General features: G+C 45.0%; 1 protein-coding gene across 14 annotated transcripts in view; it reads left to right on the top strand.

The window, feature by feature from the left end:
- PTPRK (protein tyrosine phosphatase receptor type K) overlaps positions 1-20,765 on the top strand; it is a 1,613,435-nt gene that overhangs the window by 1,206,176 nt on the left and 386,494 nt on the right. For all 14 annotated transcript variants that reach the window (XM_078648913.1, XM_078648910.1, XM_078648911.1 and 11 more), the window contains 2 exons: positions 226-331; positions 19,544-19,817. In XM_078648913.1, the coding sequence (XP_078505039.1) occupies positions 226-331; positions 19,544-19,817 (380 nt within the window). The remainder of the gene's footprint in view (positions 1-225; positions 332-19,543; positions 19,818-20,765) is intronic.

The raw sequence follows: 20,765 nt of genomic DNA, 5'->3' as shown, positions 1-20,765 counted from the left end.
GCAGGTGGATTATCTCGTATACCCTTCAAATTTAATTTGGAACATCTCAGTATGAATGGACACCATGTAACAAAAACACATTATGCTCATTTCCTTACCTTTACTTTTTTTGTGTTCCTTTACTTTCACTTACATGCAAATGTTAATTGTATTTAACTGTTGTCCTTTTTATAGTAATTTAAACTTACTTCACAAATCATTGTTATTATCTTGTTCCTTCAAAAGCTCCCACGTTACCAGATTACGAAGGAGTTGATGCATCTCTTAATGAAACTGCTACCACCATTACTGTGCTTCTAAAACCAGCTCATGCCAAGGGTGCTCCTATCAGGTTAGTGGAAGCATTTTAACAGGATGTTACAAAGCAACTACAATAGTAAGTTCCTCAGCTGGATTTTAGTTTTATTGGTTTTATTGGAATGTTTTGTGCAATTGCATTGTAACCTACTGATGACATATTGTTGACTTGTGTTTCATAACTATTAAAGGTCACGCCCTCTTCCTTCGGGACAGACAGAAGTCCCAGATACGTTTTTATCTTTGGTCTTCGTTAATGAGGTGTAGTGTCCCTAAGTACATGGAGCCCAGTGGTCTAGACTTGCATACCTCATACCTCATGCTTCATGCCATTTAGTTATATTGCCTTAGAATGCTAAGTTCTTGCTACTAGCTATATACCACCAGTAGATCATATTTTTGGATCTCTTTGAAGCAAACTCAGCCCTTCATCCTCACAAATGACAAATCTTTGGTAGGATATATAAATAAAACAAATTATTATTAACTTTGATTTTTGAGGGACCTGTGGAAATATCCTTTGAACTTGATTCTATTATCTTTTTTTCCGTAAAGTATCTGCAATTGGTTTTATCCTGCAGCACTAATAACAAAATACTTAAAGTAGAACTCTCTATGTCTATACATAATCATACCAGAATTCTTAAATACGAGGTCGCTCTAAACCCAAGAAAACATTCCCTGCAGTAATCTTGTTGACAGTTGGGAGGCTTCCTCAACATCAATGTTTGACCAGCTCTACGGAGACACAAGTTGGTCTTTTTTTTTTTTTTTTTAAAGTGCTCTCAATAGCTTTATTTTTTTTGATAGACAACTACACTGTGTGTGTGTCACTTTGTCCATTCCTTGGATGTTTCTACCACAGAAGGTGGTGTGGCGGGGAAGTGTTTTCATTCACTTTTGTGCTGTCTCATTGACTAGAGCTGGTGCAGCATAAGCGTGTTCCTTGATGTTCATCTCTGACCTGAGACACATTCTGGGCTATTCAACACTTAGAATCTCCAATACTGATTAACATTGGATCACAATGTGTTCTAAAATTAAGGAACGAAGGACATGTTGAACTTTTTTGGGATACATTGTCTTCTATCTCAACCATGAACCTTCTTTTGTCCTCTAGCAATAATTTTGAAATAATCAGAATCCTTTGTCATATTTAACGTTGTACTCTCTTTTCAGTCCAAAAAGGTGGATTTACATGAGTGACCAATGCAGATCATGAGTATACTTCTGGCAGGCCCTCAAGCGTATATGCCGTCACAAAAATCTATGAACATTCTCCCTTAGTAGACTTCCTGCAAATCTGGAAAGGATTTGTGCATTGAGTTATTCTAAAAGACACCAAATTTGCCAATTTCAGCAGTTTTCTAGATACTGAGCCCCTGTGGTACATTGTGATTGTTTACTTTTTTCCCCAACACAAATCTGCATAAAGGTCATTCCAACTGTTTGGTTTGCTCTATGCTAATGCTGTGATTTGAAAATTCAGAGGTATTGTACCAGCTGAATGAGTTGCTTCCTCTTCGGAATGTATTCATTTGGGACTGAAAAGATGAAGTTGGTATACGTATCACAATTTTATATTTTTCTTACTGTATGGGCTACTAACTAAACATTAAAGTTAATGGAAGAGGTTTGTAAATGGAAAGATTTTTAAAAAGTGTTTAGTACTCAAAACTGTACAAGTAAACTTAATATTTTTGAAGATATTTTGGTTTGATTGGGGTGTTTTTTAAAACAAAAAATGAGCTGGTTGAGGGTTTAGGGCCTACCTTGGCTCAAGGTGGCTGAAAATTGATTGGATTCTGAGACTTGCTCCTGAGCAGTCACTTGGTTATCTACTACCTGCAAACAAGAGATTATTAACGGGAATGTTTTTAGGGAAACGAAGCACCATGCCAAAGTCACCCAAAGTGAAGCAAAGCAGCGCAAACTCTGGCAATTACATTTACTTTGCAGTACAAAAGGTGTTTTGTACTGGAAAGGTGCCGTTTTCTCACCACAGATAGGTCTTTGTCACACTTTGTGTCAAGGGGGCTTTACTTGGATGCACCTTTGGCAGATGAGAGCTAACACCTATAGTTATTGCCACAAAACCATTTCTTCCAAGATAGCCAGAACCAGCATTGTGTAATTTTTTTTTTAAACTCCTTGAAGCAGGTGGTAACATGGAGAAATGTGTTAATTGCAACAAGCATTCAACACATTGCATGTGTGATTTGCTGTAAAGCACACAAACAATGTGTGTAATGTTTAAGGATTTATCTGGACGTAAGATTTTGTACTGGCAAGGCACTATTCCAGTACATAGCTAATGCTAAATAGCATGCACACATCTCTGCACCATGGTGTAAAGGTTGTGTGTGGTGCTAGGCAGCCTGTTTTTGTGCCAGCACAATGCTAGTGAACAACAGCAGACCATTTTTAGGTCTCAGAGAGGCGTGGGCGGAGGTGGGGGGTGGCTGGCTAGCGAAGTCCTTTCCACTGCGTAGTGAGAGTTTGGCCCAAACTCTTACAACGCAGTGGAAAGGACTTAGCCAGCCACCCCCCCACCTGGCCCGGTCCCTGCTTCTGATCCCAGCCAGGTTGGAGGAGCCTCCCTTGGCCCGGTGGACCCTATCACGGGCACCCAGACACTCGCTAGGCCGTAGGACGGGCCTCCCGCACCACAGGGTCATAAGCTGCTGCCACACCTCTGCGAGAGATATTGTTTCTAAAAAGTGTAATGTCAGCCCCGCCCACTTTTCCATTGGGTAGCGTCCGTGTTCGTGGTAAACGCTGGCTTCCCATTGGAAAAGAGGGGTTTTGGGTGCCACCCTGTCCGCTTTTCGCACTGCCCCTCTGGACAATGTAGACTGTTGTGGCTGGCATAAAAGAGTATTCTTATCTGCTTGTTTATTTAACAAGCAGATAAGAACATTCTTTACGTCGGCTGCAAAGCAGGCACCGAGCACAGAGGCGCACAGGTTCACGGGGAGGATAGAGGGATCCCAGCAGACTCTGTGATTTGCACAGGCAGCCTCTCCTCGCTTGTTTTTGGTAGGACATTGGTTTGGTTTTGGGCGTTTGAGCTTGTTTTTTCGCAATTAGATTTGTACATCTACCTTAGCTGCGATCGCTGCTTTTTCTTTGTATTACAACACTGCAGTTGTATAGTGTTGGAGGACAATACGTGATTTAAAAAAATGTACAAATATTTACAACATATCGAACCGACAATGGGGCTGGAACACTGATCTCCATCTGGAGTCCACAGCCTGCAGGGAGGTTACAGTATCAAAGAGCTGACTGACTGGCTGTGTCGTCTCTCTCTCCCCACCCCCTATCCCTCCCACAATACTACTTGCCTGCCCCGCCACCCCTACAATACATGGACACTGTAACCTGAAGCGAGAGGAAATGACACAACCGTCTATTTCCCTGCCTTTTAGCAATAGACATCAAGAGCGGATATCGTGCCAACTTTTCATTATCGCATACTTAAACTAGTTTCTTGTGTGGTCAGACACTTAATCTTCTGGGATATTCAAGGTGTCCAAGTCCTCACGAGAGGGCACTTGAGGTAAAACAGACTCCCAGAGGGTTTCAGGCGCTATGCCTCTGCAGGCAGGCCATTGTATTGAAGAGTCTCTCATCGCTGGGGCCTTCTCCGAAGCCACGATGCCTGGCGGCACTGGGAGCGGCCAGGCTTTAGCAGCCTAGCTTATTTCAGAGCCTTGCCCGGTGTGGAGGCCTGGACTACTTTAAACTTGACAGACGGCCATCCAGATCGGTATTGTTGGCGGCCTGATGCCCTGAGAGCCGAAGGATCACCTGCCCTGCCAGACATCTTTGTGAGTTTTCTGAATTGCTCTTTCATAGAATGCCAGGATATGTGGCGTAATGGCCTGAACTACCGCCTTTGAAACTGGGATACCAGGTTCGAGTCCCAGCGTCCGCTCAACATCCTGTGATTCTGGGCAGATCACTTAATCTCCCCTTGCCTTAAAATAAACTTGAATTTCTGGTGTAATCTGGTGCTAATGTAAAGTATTCTGATGCCCTTGCGCTATATAGAACTAAAAACAATTACATTAAAATGTAAAATGCCTTTTCAAGTTAAGCATGCATGGCCTGTATTAATGTCCACGGTGACTTTGTTTTTCGTCATCAACTCAACAATATTGACCCTCTTTTTGCAATTACCTGCAGACTAACTGCAGCGGTTGTGCCACACTGGGTTATTCAGGTGAGCTGGGGGTCTTAAATCTGTGCCTCCACAAACAGTGGACCCCTTCCTGCCTCATGATAGTAAACTGTTCAGTCTTACAACAGGACTTAATGTATTGTCAGTTGTCTCCTATGGGTCCCTTTTAATTGTTTGTGTAATCCCTGTTCCACATGTGCAAATTTCCTTCTTGTTTTGGCCTCTGTTCCCATCTCTGTTGACTGTGAAACAACTCATTTGCAGCTGTGTCCACACTTGCTAATGAGACATGCACTGCTGTCCACCTTCGCTCAAGTCACCAAGCCTCTCCCTGTGCTTCCCCCTGGGGTCCCCTGATTTCTTGGCACCTCAATTGCATGCCATCCTCCCACTGACAAACAATCTCCTTTTATCTCAAACACATTAACAAAGAATTGAGCTGTGTCTAAGACCCTGTACAGCATGTCCCCCACTCCATGCGGTTGGGATGGTACAGACTTCCTTCCCCAAGTGAATTGTGACAGGGACATAATTTATGGATTTGTCTGAATAGTACGGCTTGCAACTCCTGTGGATTGATTTGCATCCTTTTTAGGTCGAACCTACCAGACAGTGCAGGTGTCTGGCTGCTGGCGTTGCGGGTTGAGTGGTGCTGTAGGCGTTGCGGGTTGAGTAGTGCTGTAGGCGTTGCGGGTTGAGTGGTCCTGTAGGCGTTGCGGGTTGAGTGGTGCTGTAGGCGTTGCGGGTTGAGTGGTGCTGTAGGCGTTGCGGGTTGAGTGGTGCTGTAGGCGTTGCGGGTTGAGTGGTGCTGTAGGCGTTGCGGGTTGAGTGGTGCTGTAGGCGTTGCGGGTTGAGTGGTGCTGTAGGCGTTGCGGGTTGAGTGGTGCTGTAGGCGTTGCGAGTTGAATGGTGCTGTAGGCGTTGCGGGTTGAGTGGTGCTGTAGGCGTTGCAGGTTGAGTGGTGCTGTACGAGGTGGGGATTGAGTGGTGCTGTAGGCGTTGCGGGTTGAGTGGTGCTGTAGGCGTTGCGGGTTGAGTGGTGCTGTAGGCGTTGGGGGTTGAGTGATGCCGTAGGCGGTGCACGTTTTCAGCAGGCACACTGCTCCAGCTGTCACTGCACACTTTCACCAGACATACACACCACCAGTTGTCAGTGCACGCTGTCACCGGGCACAAACACCACCAGCTGTCAATGCACGCTTTCACCGGGCACAAACAACACCAGCCTTCAGTGCACGCTTCCAGCAGGCACACACCACCAGCCGTCAGTGCACGCTTCCACCAGGCACACACATGTGGAGAAGCGTGGCTCAATGGTTAGAGCGGCAGACCCTGATGCAGAGGTCTGGCCCGGGACCAGGGTTCAATTCCCACCTCGGCGGCTCTTGGACACAATTTCCCCGGACCTGATAATTCTCGCCTTGGTGCCTAGTCTAACCATGGGTCCCACTCTGTGACTCTGTTCAATAGCTTGCTTAATCTCCACAACGGCCCCAGCAGCGCTTGGATGCTTGGCTTCACCTTGGGGGTGCCCAGGAGTGGACATTTCACTGGAAAGCCAGGAAGGGTTCCACAGCGTTATGAATACAGCGCTACAAGACCTCAGGGTAGAAGGCGCTATATAAATACAAACACATTTACATTTATTTACATTTACAACACCAGCCCGGCAGTGCACACTTCCACCAGGCACACACACCACCAGCCATCACTGCACAATTTCTACAGGCACACGCACCACCAGACATCAGTGCACACATCATTTGTTAACGCATCCACAATTAACTATTGTAGCAATCGCAGTATGGCCCACTTTACTTTTAAACATATTCATCTAAAGCGCAGCATGCCACCATTGCTACAAAAATAAATACACATTTTTTTGGGCCTACAATTTATAGATTTTTTGTTGCAGTTGGTGTTGCAATATTTAGCAATGCCAATAGCTCAAACTTAATTAACCCGAGACCTATTGCATTGTAAATGCTTGTTTAATACATATGGTTCTGCGCTGTTTTCTCTCGTTAGTGTAGCCCAGTCCTCTGGAGCGGCGATTACAGGATAACCAGTCTATTATTCTGATGTTTCAGCCTCTATCCTTGATTTTGGTGAAACTGACTCTGAGGCTGAGGCTGCTAAGTCTCATGGCATCCTGCATTGTTCTGGTGAAGCATGCCCACTGACACATGCCGACTTTACAGTGGGACCTGAAGCCCCATTGGATACAGCATAAAGTGAATCTCTCTGACCTAGTTGAGATATCGGCAGGAACTGCAAAAGAACTGAAAAGGACCTGCAGTTGTTGCTGACGAACCACAATTTGATCAGCGGCAGACTACTCTCCCTTCCCCACCCAGAACGCACAATGGTCATAGATGCGTCACTCCTTGGTTGAGGTGGTCATCTGGGAGAGGTGGAGATCAGCGGACTCTGGTCTCCAGCAGAGTTTCAGCTCCACATCAACATGTTGGAGTTGAGACCGATACGATTGGCATTGACAGCCTTGCTTCCGTCCATCAAAGGGAGGCTGGTTCAGGTCTTTATGGACAACACTCATTCCACCAGAGCCACGGCTGCGACCACGGGGTTAGCTTGCAGAGTCCCAGTACTGTACATCTGTTAGGTAACTTCCTGGGCATCTCTGCACACATTTGCCAAACACTACTGCCTAGACAGGTCTGGCAGAACAGGCAGTTCACCCATTCGGTACTCCAGGACTTTTTAGTATTAACACTCCGCAGCCCCATCTCTAGGGAGACAATGCTTTGGTATCTATTTTAAGATCAGGAATCTGCAAATAGAAATCTGTATCAAAGGAATAAGTTATTTACCTTTGATAATGCCTTTACTGATAGAGACTCCGTCTAGCCACAGATTCCTTACAGACCCTCCGCATTCTGCGAACTATGGTTTCCAACTTAAAAAGGCCCTTCAGGACCTCACTCTGACACAATTGTTAAACACTTCTGTATGGTTCTGTGCTTCTGGTGTGGAAAAATAGTCACAAAACTGATCTCAGTGCTGTGGGGTGGGTGCCTATTTAAGCACTGTACATGTCACTTCTGTCGCAGACAATGACGAAGGTGCCACATGGAACCGAGTGACACCACCTACTGGCTCATAAGAAGACTGCTCAGAATTTTTCCCCAGATCCAGTCTGATGCCTGGGGAATATTCTGAGGAAGGAATTTGCATCTAGATAGTCTCTACCAGATAAGGCGTTAGCGAAGGTGAGTAACTTTGTTCATTAATGCTTAATATTGCACTATCACATTTCCCACCATCCATAGAGACAGGAAGTGACATTACTGGTTTCTCACCAAAGCCATATTTAAAAGAAGAAACCAAGCAAGAGGACTTAATTTTACCCATCAGCACAGGAAATGACATAATGGCATCCTGGACTTTTCCTCTCAGGACCTTCTTAATGACAGCTGTAACAAGGACATGCAACAGAAGCGCTGCAAAGGCAAGCCCGTCTGCACATTTCCGCACCTGGACTGCACCCAGTGCCAGGAACCCAGGTCCGATCGCTGCCCAGTGATACTCTGCAGAACTTCTTAAGTCGTGAGACCCCTAATGCTGTCCCCCCCCCCAACTACTGCAGCGCCAAACCTTACACCATGGTAGAAGGTTTCCCCTGTAGCTGCTACAAGTTCTCCATGCAAGCATCAACAATGCCTACACTTCCACCCCAGCCCACACCACATGCTACAGCACACACACACATCACCACTACCCAGTCACATGCATGCTTCTCAACACACGATCACTCAGCAAACACACAACAGAAATATAGAACCTTCTGAGACGTGATACATCCAACAACCTCTTAATCACCGAGACATGCCTTAACCCCTCTTTGGTTCTGGACATCGCTATGGCAATCTCAGTGGGTTACAAGATCGCTCAACAGGACTGCCTTCACAATAGAGGAGGAAGGCTCAATATCATCTACAAAGAATCCATCAAATACACAACATCCACAGACAATGCCACCTTATTCATGGAACACCTGCACTCAAAGGTTTTAATCTCTGTAAAATTCACCCTTAATGGAACCCTCGTGTAGCAGCTATAAGCCACCTTCACCAACCTCATCAATGCCTATGTTGCTTGCTGATCTTCGACTCCAGAGTTGGTATTCTCCTTGGTGACCTCAACTTTCACCTGGAAGATGGATATGACCTCTGGTCCACAGCACTCCTTGAAAGCTTGAGCAACATCGGACTAAGAAAACAAAAAGATCCACCTCTAAGAGGTTTCTGCATGTCTAGAAGTTTAAGGCATACACAGTGTTTGTTAAATACCCCTCACACACCAAAAGGGCCCTTGCTGTCATGCTTCATCATCGGGGTCTTCCCGCCCCGCTGCGGGACGGGGCGTGCTACGACTGGCTACTACGGTGGAGCACTTGGTTTTTGTAAGTGCTATGTATAATATAATAGTACCAGCCTATGACCAAATAAAGTTTTTTTTAATCCATAAGGCCAGGTATTTTTTAACATCACCTTTCATTCACCCCTGACCCTTCTCACTCACTACAAATACGCCTCACATAGTGTTGGAAAGTGGGTTATTGGTAGGGGCAAATGTAGGTCTGCCACTGGCAATAAGGCCACTAACACATGATAGGACTCAGCATAGGTCTTAGAAAATTATTCCTTTGCTCAACCCTTGGTAACGTGGCTGCAAACAGACAGGCTTAACTTCAAAGACAGGTATGTAAAGCATTTAAAAACACAATTTCAGTAAATAATTAAGACACCACAAAATAAAAATCCAACACCAATTTATAAAAATAGGTAATATTTTGTATCTTTTAAATGACACCAAAACGAAAATAATCCACTGTAGGGAACCAGAGATATGAATTATTAAAGATTAGTCACTTTCTAGTGCTATGAACCCAACAGCGCCCCTTTAAGTCATTTTGTTTTCTCTGTCAGGGACACACCTTTATAATTTGTTCTGAAGAATTCTCACCACTGTAGTGGGCCGCCTCCTTCAGCAAGCGGGGTCCAGTTAGAACACCTTCCTGGCGTTCTGCTTACGGGTCCCAAAGTATCCAACACCCAATCCAAGGTTCTGGTATCTCCAAGAGGGTCCCTGAAAGTGTGAAACTTCAATTCCGCAATCCACTTGAACAAAACCCTTACAAATCCACTGGTAATCCAGGCTTTGAATTCTTTGTGGGCTGTCCAGGTGAGCTCTGTTAACCTGTAGCTTGCAGGGAGTCCACTCTTAGTCCTTTGGCAGCAAGGTAATCCACAGGGCTGTAGTTTCAGATGGTGCAGTCTTCATAGGTCAGACCTTAGAGTTCCTTGCACAGCAAACCTTTCCAGCAGGGCACTTCTTGCTTCATTCAGTTTCAAGCAGCAGATCTGGAGGGCTCTGCCCCTCTCAGATACTTATTCAAAATTCTCTGGGTCAAGCACCAGGTCACTGCTGACCAATGAGAGCAGGGCAACTCCTCATAGTTATGACCACATCTTGTAGTGTGTGGCATTAGTTTGTCCCAGAGTGCATCATTCTTCCAAATCCATAAAGGCTGATTTTCCAGCAAGGAGGTAAGAGCTGGCTAAACACACGCTAAACACACAACCTGGGATGTCTTATTTCCATGGACTTTCCCCCTACCATCTGCACATAACTTCCGTAAGCCTAGCCCTGACTCTGGGTCAAGACTGTCATAGTGGACTGAAACCCAGGCCTCCCCTCTGCCTTTGAAGAGCATAGTTTACGATGCCACCTCCTGGCCTGGCATTCCTATAGAACAGAACACTGCCCTCCCAGCAACCTGGCTAATCCACTTAACTCTGACAAATCAGGGCAGACCACTGAAAGGCTGAATTTGGACTTACAAACAAGAAAGTCTCATAACTGATTGTATGTACACTTTAGGAGAAATTCAACAATATAATATTGTTGGATTTACTACTACCATTCTGGGAAGTCTTTGAATGGTCCGGCTAGTCCTCTCCTATCAATATTTATTAATCAATCACTTCCTACCATGTTAACCTATGGGCCATGGGGTTTGCAATGGGGAAAATGAACTGGCCACTTTTCAAGAACCAGGCTTATAAAACCATATTTAATAAGTATTTCCCTAATTTCTACAGGACCCCCACCCCCTGTGCAACTAGGGGAGACTTCAGGGGGTCTGAATCTGCAGAAATCATGCAGATTATCCTTACCCAATTCTTCTAGCATCAAAGTCGAATTTGAGCAGCTCAATATGGGGAGTGAAATGTAAAATTTCACTTTACCCAGGCATATAAAAACTCATTTTATAAGGGTGTTCCTTATAGATAACTGACCCCCCACCCCTGGGATACCTAGGGGTGACCCTGGGGGTCCCTAATATGCAAAAGCATGGTAGTCTTTTTTATTTTTAAGGGTCCCTGCCCCCAAAGTCGAGTTTGGGCACAATTTCAGGTTTAAAAGCTGTCCTGGCCACCAGGGATGCTTTTAAACTGACCTCAGGCTTCAGCACTGCACACATGCTAGTGCAGAAAATCTGCTGGCCTCTAAACTGCCCTGCCCCAGGATACTGGAGACTTCTAGCTAGTTTCAATCCCCTGCCCTATTACATACTAGTGGTTTATGGGGTAGGTCATGCCAATTACATGGCTATCCCACCATACCATAGTGTACCCTAGTGTATGTTGGGTCTCTTAACTGTATTCTAATGAGTTCCTTTTAGCTTGGCACTGGCACTGGGTCTGGTTAAACAGAGCCCAGGGCCAGTCAGAGTCAGTTATCACCAGTTCCAGTCAGCAAAAAGTTGGGGGGTGCCTAGGGCATAGGATGACTTTGCAACATATAGCACTTACAAAAACCAAGTGCTCCAGCGTAGTCGCCAGTCGTAGCACGCCCCGTCCCGCAGTGGGGTGGGAAGACTCCGATGACGAAGCATGACACCAAGGGCCCTTTTGGTGTATGAGGGGTATTTAACAAACACTGTGTATGCCTTAAACTTCTAGACATACAGAAACCTCTTAGAGGTGGATCTTTATGTTTTTTAACTCATTGCATGGAGGAGGATGCATCCACCATAGTACTCTTGTTGAGCACTACCTCTTCACTCCCCAACCTTTGATCTCTTGATTTACCAACATCGGACTCACCCAGCTCGTCACAGAACCAACACAAACCTTAGGACAAACATTGGACCCCATCTTCACCGTAAGCGAACCCATCAAATACAACTCCACCAAACAGCTCACATGGAACCTACCACTCCATCATCCACTATCAAATCAACACCCTTCAAGTCAACACCCTTACCAGGTTCAGCACTCCAAGCCTCAGCTGGGGCAACATCACAGAAGGAGACTGGCTCAACGCCCTCAGCAGGAGTCGACCTAGCCCCACATATAACCCTGACAAGGACATCAACAACTAGATCAAGATCTGCACGGAATCCTTCGCACCCAGCAAACCCAACAAGCATAGTATATCAAACAAGCAGACCAGCTGGTAAACAGAAGACCTTTGAAACAATAAACAACACTGTAAACAGCTAGAAAGAAAATGGAAAGCCAGCCACAACACAACAGGCAGAACTACCTTCAAGGCTGCACTCACAGGCTATCACCAGCAAATTAGAGACACCAAGAAAAAAGCACTACTCCTCTGCATCGATGGAAGCTCCAACAACTGAAAGGAGATCTTCCGGTCATCAAGGATTTCACCTCAGCCACTGTCAACATTGCTGCCTGCCAACAAGTGTCTGACAACCTATCCAATTTTTTCCACAACAAGGTCGCAAACATCTACAGCATCTTTATACACCAACCCAACCACAGAGAACTCATTGCTTGCCAACCCACCACCAAGCAAGATGGCCACCTGACCAAATGGACAACCAATCCAATCCAATCACCAGAAACAGCGCAGTGACCATCACATAAACCATCCACTCTGGTGCCCCAACAGACTCTGCCCACCACATCTACAATCTGAGAGCATCTCCAATCAGCACCACCCTGACCCCATATCAACACCTCCAGCACGTTTTCCACTTTCCGGGCTGAATGGAAACTTGCAGAAATCAACGCCCTCCTCATACTGCCCACAGCCAACCTGAATCCACTAATCAACTTCCAACCCTGCTCCCCTGTCTAGTCAAAGTGATCGAGAAGGTCTTTAACAATCACTCACAACCTGCCTTGATTTCACCATCTTCTCGACACACACAATCATTCAGAAAGAACCACAACACCAAAACAACACTCAGTGCAGCCACCGGCAACATTAGAAACATCCTGGACCGAGGATAAAAGTCGGTGTTTATCCTGCTCGACCTCTCTGCAGCCTTCACCACTGTCTCCCACAACACCCTCATCGGAAAACTCCACGAGATTGGCATACAAGAATCCGCTCTCAACCAAATGGTCTGGCTGCCATCCTACACATCGGAGACCAAGAAAGTGATATGCGTTTCCCACTCTGATCATCTCTCAGTCCCACTCTTTTCAACATATGCAGGACACCGCTTGCCAACAGCATCTGATCACAAGTCACCAACATCATCGCCTACGCCAATGACACCCAACCCATCCTTTCCCTGACGGACAAAACAAACACCGTCAGAAGCAACTCCACCAAATGCATGACCATGGCAGCAGACTGGATGCGAACCAACTTCCTGAAGCTAAATCTGACAAGACGGAAGTACTGGTCTTTGGCAACGAAACCCCCCAATGGTATTCCATCTGGTAGTATCGGAGCTAGAACCAACACCCACAGACCACTCAAGAAATCTAGGGATCATGCTAGATTACAAGCAACATGATGGCTAAAGTCTGCGCAGTGCAGTGCTTAATTTTAGCTGCTGGTTTTCGGCTCTTGACACTGGTACTTAGTCTCAACACTGGCCCTCCAGCTCTTATGACAGTATGCCACATGGTGGCCTTTCTGTAATTTTGAGATGAGCGCAACAGCTTTTTAATATTTCAATGAAATAAATATCAATAGGACCTGCTACTAACAACATTTTTATAGCTTTGGGTGCCCTGAAATAGTCTGAATTGTCATGTTCGTATGAGTGTGATAGCTAGTAGTTGTGTTGGTACTGTAATAGGCAGTGTTGGCAGCGACAATGCGTGGCACAAGCTGTAGTGGCCTCTTGAGAAAGGTACTGGCACTTACTTTTTTACGAATTAAGCATTGACGCAGTGTGCACATCCTGTTTCCTCATCCTGTGCATGCTGCGAAAGATCTTCAAATGGTTGCCTCAGAACACCAGATGGACCGCCCTACAAGCACTCATCATGAGCAGGCTGGACTTCGACAAACCTTTCTGTGCCAGAATCTCCAAACAACTCCTCCAAAGACTCCATACCATCCAGAACGCAGCTACAAAATTCATACTAGTCCTTCGACACCGAACCCACATCGCACCACAGCTCAGGAAGCTTTACTGGCTCCTCATTGACAAGCTCTGCCACTTCAAACTTCTCACACACATACAAAGCCCAACAAAACACAGGAGCAGAATATCTGAACAGCCGCATACACTCATCAACTCACTGGACACCTTCGCTCTGCCTCACTCTCATACACTCCCCAGGTCCGCAAAAGCAAAACTGGAGATCACTCATTCTCCTACATCACTCATTCTCTTACATCACACCCAAGACAAGGAACGACCTCCCTCAGCACTTCAGAGCCTACTACTCACTTCTTGAGTTCCACAAGAAGCTGAAGAACTGGCTCTTCATATAAGCAAATTGGTAGTGACCACACACCTACACACCTTGCCCGAGCGCCTGGATACTCTCTCGGGTGATTAGTGTGCTATACAAATCAACGTAACATTACATAAACAGACATTATTCAGTACTATATCTCTTGTGTGTAAGGAGATTTTTTTTTGTGCCGCGAGTTCCCTTACTGGTGTTCTATACTTTACCTTGCCTCGTAATAGGAAAATAAAATAAAAAAACATTCCGATTGGTTTCTGTGAGTCACTAATAGTTAAAGTGTTTAGTTTGTGACTCGAGAAAGCAAGTAACATGGCTTGCATTATGGCTGGGATTGAGTGAAATTGTCGTAAAGTGCTCCTCTGTGCTATTTTCCCAGTGATTTTCTCGCAGAGTAAATCCACAAACCTTTTTCAGAAAGGCACCGGGGTCAGTTAAGATTAGTTTTCTTCGGCTGAAAGCCATCTGCCTCGATTTCTAACATTTTGTCATTGACAACTGTGGAGAGCCGGGTAGTAGTCTATTTTGGTCAAGTGGACAGATTTCAGTCCATCTGTGCCTGCGTTAGAGCATGTCACTTGTACTTTAGATCTGCATAGCTATGAGCCAAGATAGCGTAGATGCCACAGCGAGGTCAAGAGGCAGAGGAGCCTGTCAGCAGATGCCGCCTCTAATGATATGACAACCGCAAATTGGTGCTTGAGGCACAGCCTGGAGGCAGTCATTATGTCAGACCTTGAAGCCGAGCACGCCATAGTACCATAGCAAAAGAAAACGTGAACTCCATGTTAAAAAAAAAAAAAAAACACGGACAAATGGCTTCGTCTTTTACAAGTTTGTTGCTTTGCTCAGAATCCTTTTTCGGTTGTTCAATTTTACAGCAATTTGAAGAAGGCCTATTGATGTGGAATTTTACGTTCCTTTGTGACCACCTTTTCCGGGGGAAAACATCAAAAACGTAAAACAAGGTTGGCTTCTGCAAAGAAGGCCTGAGATTGTTTTGTTTTAATATCCACGGCATTTGCCACCTCCTCTGAAGCTTCGGGAGGGTTGGTAGAGTGCCCCTGTTTGATCGTGGGCCCATGTCGATGGAACTCCGCCACCAAGATCACACTGACATGCATGTGTCGCCATCCACAGAGGAAACGCTTGGATTAAAAATAGCGTTTGGGCGAGTTCCCGTTGTCCGCGTCCTGTCTTCACATCTGCACGAACACTTAGTACTCATGCTTTAATGTGCCAGGAAAGAGATGTCCTGTTTTTGACTCGGAACATGTGCTGCTTTTGTTAAAGGGACACAACCCCTCAAAGAGATGTTGCAAATCTGTAAGAAATTGTAAACTTGTTAACAAAGAACATTATTGCACCGCCTGAAAACAGAGTTTAGTGTTACCCGCTCGTGATACTATTTAGGGCCCCCCCTCTTGGCAACATCAGGGTTTCTGGGTGGTGTGTAGTTGCTTTCTACTTTGTAAAATGCAGACTGTTTACTAAGCCTGGAAAGTCAGCGGACGAGCTTGTTTATCCCACTAACGTTTGTCAGCAATATGGTGATTATTCCTTTGACAAATAAATTTATTCTCACAACATACACATTTTTTAAAAGTTTTATTTTGTTAATCTCATCACTTGGACTGTTTTCATTTACACAGGCCCGTCAACTAGGTCTTTGATTATCTCCTGCTCAGAGCACTCAGGTTAGATTATGTTGGCAGTGAATCTGGTGCAGAGGCCAGGTTCTACCTCAGTTTGGTAATTTGTTGTAGTTGTTCCTTCTCTTGTTGGATTCCTTCTTTGATGAATTGATCGTCAAGCTGAAGGTCGGTGATTTGGCCTCGGTCCATGATTCCTCTCTAGGCATTAGCAGCATGGGTGTCAATAGGTGCACAGATTATTCCTGCAGTCGCCGCCCTTTGCCAGCACTTTATTCCCTGACCAGTCATTAATTCCCTGGTAGTAGCACACCTGCAAGTGATCCACTTCTTGGTCCCTGGTTTGGTTGCTCTCACAAGGCCTTCTAGTGTGGTACCCACATCAGTAGACCTGGATTCTAACCTTCAAGCAAGAAGCCAAAAACCTGTCGATCCTGGTGATGAACGTAACAGAGGATTGAACGCCAATAGCAAGGAGTCAGACATGTATCCTACTATATAGTCCTTTTCAATACTAATCAGAAAAGCCTCTACTGGCAGTGTTAGTTGAGTGAGTTCAGCAGCCCTATGCATGAAAATCTGTTCTCTGGTTGTATGCTTTATTTTCCCATACAAAAACATTCCATACCATCTTATACTAAATATTGCAAATAGTTTGGACAAATAGGGTTTTGTACAATTAACTTGTATTACATTATTTTGTTTTTGTAGTGTTAAATTTACTTTTAAGTCCTTAACTTTATTTTTTTTATATTATTAAATGTTTGCCTAGCCCCAAAATCCTATCATATACCAGAACGCTTGTTTACACCAGGTTTAAAAAAAAAATCTGCCCGCTATTAGCGGGGCAACCGAGGTAAACTACATTTTGTGCAGCTTCACATCTCTTCACGGGTACTGAGCAAAAACAATCTTTGGCACAACTTTGTCTAATAGTTTGCCCTCCTCCTCAGGCAGAGTAGTCCAACCTTGGAAAGAGCACAGCTCAAAAGAAACCGATGACCTCTACAGTATTTTGGGCACTGCTGCGTGGTCCATGACCCCTGAGTTCGCTATCTAATGGCAAGCATGAGTGAATCCATTGGAACTTAGAGAATGGGGGGGCAGGACTGGGTGATTGCCTTGCCCTTTGATTGAGACTTTGGACAAGGTGCTGCAGTAGTGCTTAACTGGCTCAGTCACTGATAAAACGGGGAGTTAAATCAAGGGGTACATGTCAGACCACAGCCTTCCCTGTTGTTGGCAGTGGACTTTCATTCACACTATTTCAATATAAGGACTGGTTTTCATTGCAACCTCGAGCCCGTGCTGCTTTTTTGTGCCTTAACCTCGGACTCTAAGAGGAGGATGACACCAAGCCAGCCGGACTTGTCTCGAGAGAGACCAGCAGGGCAAGAGAGCTCCAGCCTCATCACACACATCCAGGCAAAGGGAGACCGCCTCCAGCCACAAAAGGTGACTTTGTGTCCACATGGAGAAGGCAGCAAGGTGCTCTTGTTTTCTGGAAGCACATCCACACTATAAGCACAAGGCTGGAAATAGGACAATGAGGTTTGCATCACAACACTCATGTAAATATTGCTATAAGTGCTTCACAGACACTGGACTGAGTCCTCTCTTGCAAGGATATCAGCACACAGTGTCAAAGGAGCAGCGGCCTCTTGAGGAACTGGCATTAGTGCATATCTTATGCTGGTGTCTCAGGACCAGAGAGTAGCTGCCCAGTTTTGTAAAAGAGACAAAGGTGCATGTTTTAAGAAAGCAAACGTATTTCTTGAAATACTTACGTTCTGGAGGATGCTCAGGTTGTTAGCAGTACTCGGGTTAGGCATGCAGACACCCACCAACCACTTGCCATGTTCCCTATTTGATTCAGATAGGCTCATGCAGACTTATTATGTCCCTCTTTCCAAATGGCACATCTGCTGCATGCTGTCCATCGTGACATCTATATTATGAATTTTATGTATGAGGTGCATCCTGCTGGCTTTCAACACTGGGCAGACTGTGAAACTGCTAGCACTCTCCTTTACAATTTGCACATGCTGTCTCACAGTGGTGCACCGTAGGCTGTGGTCCGATCGTATTCCTGCTGCAGGGTCGTAATGCTGGCCCCTGGGCGCAGGGGGCTCACCCTTTATGGGGCCCTCAATTCTGTCTAAACCATTTGGGTAGCTGTGAAGTATTGGAGTTTCTGGGTCCCCTCACCACATTGTGAAGGGGGCCGCCAATATTTTTTGGTTATGCCAGAATCCTGTTGTAGGTGGCAACCCAGGTCTCCCTCTCTAGACTCCTGGTAAGCAATGTACTACTGATGCAGGAAGGTAGATTGAGCTCAAGGAAAAGAGCCGATAGGTTTCCCCACACTCCTGGGAAGCTTTCTTTTTTTACTCCTGGACTGCTGCATCTTGTGTAGTTCCTAGGAGCAACTTATTAACACACTGAATTTACTTGACTTTCTGGGTTGTAGTGCCTTACATTTTCCAAGCTGGCTTACCTTATATCAATGATTGTCGTACTGCCTGGTAGTACACAACAATGTTGAGGTGTGTCCCTAATTTACACTAGTTCCTCCTTTTGATTAGTCCTTTTTTTACTACTTTGCCAGAGTAAAGTTGTCCACATAGTTCCATACACAGGATGTCTCCATTAAAGTGTGTACGTGCCTGACATAAGCAGTGATGTCATCTCTTTTCATCCTCTCCGCATTATCTAGTCCAGCTGTCCACAGTGGAACTCTGCAAACATAGAGATCCTCTCACCACCCATCCTGGATGAAGAATGCTTCAAAAAGCATGGTTGCTGTATGGATTACCTCCTGAGAACTACTGTTTCTTAAAAGAGAACTCCCTTACTTTAACTGTCCGTGGTGGTACTTCCCAGAGCCAAGGCAGTGTTGGTGTTTTTTTTTCCATGTAGATTGTTTGTCTGATGTTAATGCAGGGCGGCTTTCTAGGCTACTCTACACGTTCTGCAGCCACTAAGCTCTTGATGCTCTATCCCTTGCGGGCGCACAGTTTTGCGAAGCATCGTTAAGTAGTCAGTTTGCTTAAGTTGTTGGCTGTGCATTTTGCCTTTCGGGCAGTTCACAGGTGTAGTATTGGGATAGTCTGCATTCTTCTTTCCCTAGTGTCCCCCCAGACCCCTTGGCCATTGCAGCCACACTACTAGGCTCTTTTTTGAGGCGGGAGAATGGCAATGAAGCATCACTGCAAGGGAAGAGGGGATATGGCTGCATTTTAGTGCCGACCCCCACATGTTGCCACCTGGGCTATGTTCTTTATTTGCTTATTTGCTAAGCAGTGTCTAGTCCCGCCACTCGGTAACAGCGATAACCACATGTTCATAGTAATATCTTCCAAAGTAGGAATAACGGAGCTCCCTTAAAGTTAACTCCTAGCTTATTGGATCTACCAGCAGGTGTATGGTAGGGCTTTAGCCCTACCAAACGGTGATTTCAGGGAAGTACTATAATTGGGTAAAGGGATTATTCTAGCTTTCAGCTACTATAAAATCATTTGAGTGGCTCATCCTGTCAATTGGTATATCCTTTCTGTAGAAGTTATAATTACTGCTATGTGACTTATTAGTGATCAATCTGTAATGTTTTCTTTTTTTTTTAGTATTCGTACTGCTGTGAAATATTGCAATGCCCTGCAACAATGATCTCATGTTTGTTTGATTGTGTTTTTAAGTGCTTATCAGATTGTTGTGGAGGAGCTGCACTCGCATCGAGCAAAGCGGGAAAACGGCGGCGTGGAATGTTACCAGGTTCCAGTGACCTATCAAAACTCTGCCAGTGGAAGTTCCCCTTACTACTTTGCTGCTGAGCTCCCTCCAGGAAACCTTCTAGAGCCGGCTCCATTCACAGTGGGGGACAACAGAACATATCAAGGCTTTTGGAACCCTCCGCTAGCTCCTCGGAAGGGATACAACATATATTTCCAGGCAGTGAGCAGTGTGGAGAAGGTAAAATCCTACAGTCTGCTATATTTTCTAGCTAGATGAATGGTTTGCAGTCCCTGTGCCGACATTCTAAAATGTGCATTAACTTAAAAGCTAGTCCTAGTCCTGTTTACCTAGTTACAGAGAAGCAAGCGAGGAGTTTCACTGCCAGGTACAGCTGGTGAATTTTAATATTTCACTGCGGAACCTCAGTAAAAACATGCAGTTTATAGCCACCCACTTCCACGTTAAGAACGATGGATTCCGAATTCAGTTTGTTTCAATAGGATTAAAATCGAGATCTCGGAAACGTGCTTGATTTTTCTGATTCTTCTTATGATCAGGACTTTTGCTAGGGTCAGATGGTACTTGATTGAAAGAAGTATATTTATATTTGGTAGTGCCCCTCTCATTTTCCAAAGCTTTTTTAGGTCAAAGCGCCTACCAGACAGCACAGCTAAACCCTTCTTGGGAACATTTTTGAAAGCTGACCTAAGAATGCATTCCACTCACTGCTTACTATTGGCGTAGTGGCTTGTAATTCACATTTGCTTCGTTTCTATTTGTTGGCTTTATTTGTTTTTGGTAATCCAGCATGTCTTTGTCCCTCCAGTGAAGCGTAGCCTGTTTACTGTATTTTTCAAGGAGTGCTCCATTTCTGTAAACAGGTCTTTAAATGTTGGTGTTGTTCTGGTCACATTTGCTGTGCATTCAAAGACAGAGGCCAACTGTCATGCTCTGTCTTCTGAGGGAGTTTGGAGTTTACTTTTCTTTCTCTGACCTCAAAGTGAGAGGATTTATCTGAAAATCTGGAAGGGTGAAAGGAAAGGGTTTTTTTTTTTTGTAGCACACAACATCATTTGAATGTCTGTAAATGAAGTTGGCAAATATTTCAAAATACATCAGAATTAGGAAAGCAGAAATAAAGCACATTTTATTGTAATTCTGAAGTGTGCTGGAAACAAATATTTT

This window comes from Lissotriton helveticus, chromosome 6, assembly GCF_964261635.1.
Source record: "Lissotriton helveticus chromosome 6, aLisHel1.1, whole genome shotgun sequence".
Lineage (NCBI taxonomy): Eukaryota > Metazoa > Chordata > Amphibia > Caudata > Salamandridae > Lissotriton > Lissotriton helveticus.
The sequence above is the reverse complement of the archived record's forward strand: the minus strand, read 5'-3'. Positions and strand labels throughout refer to the sequence as shown.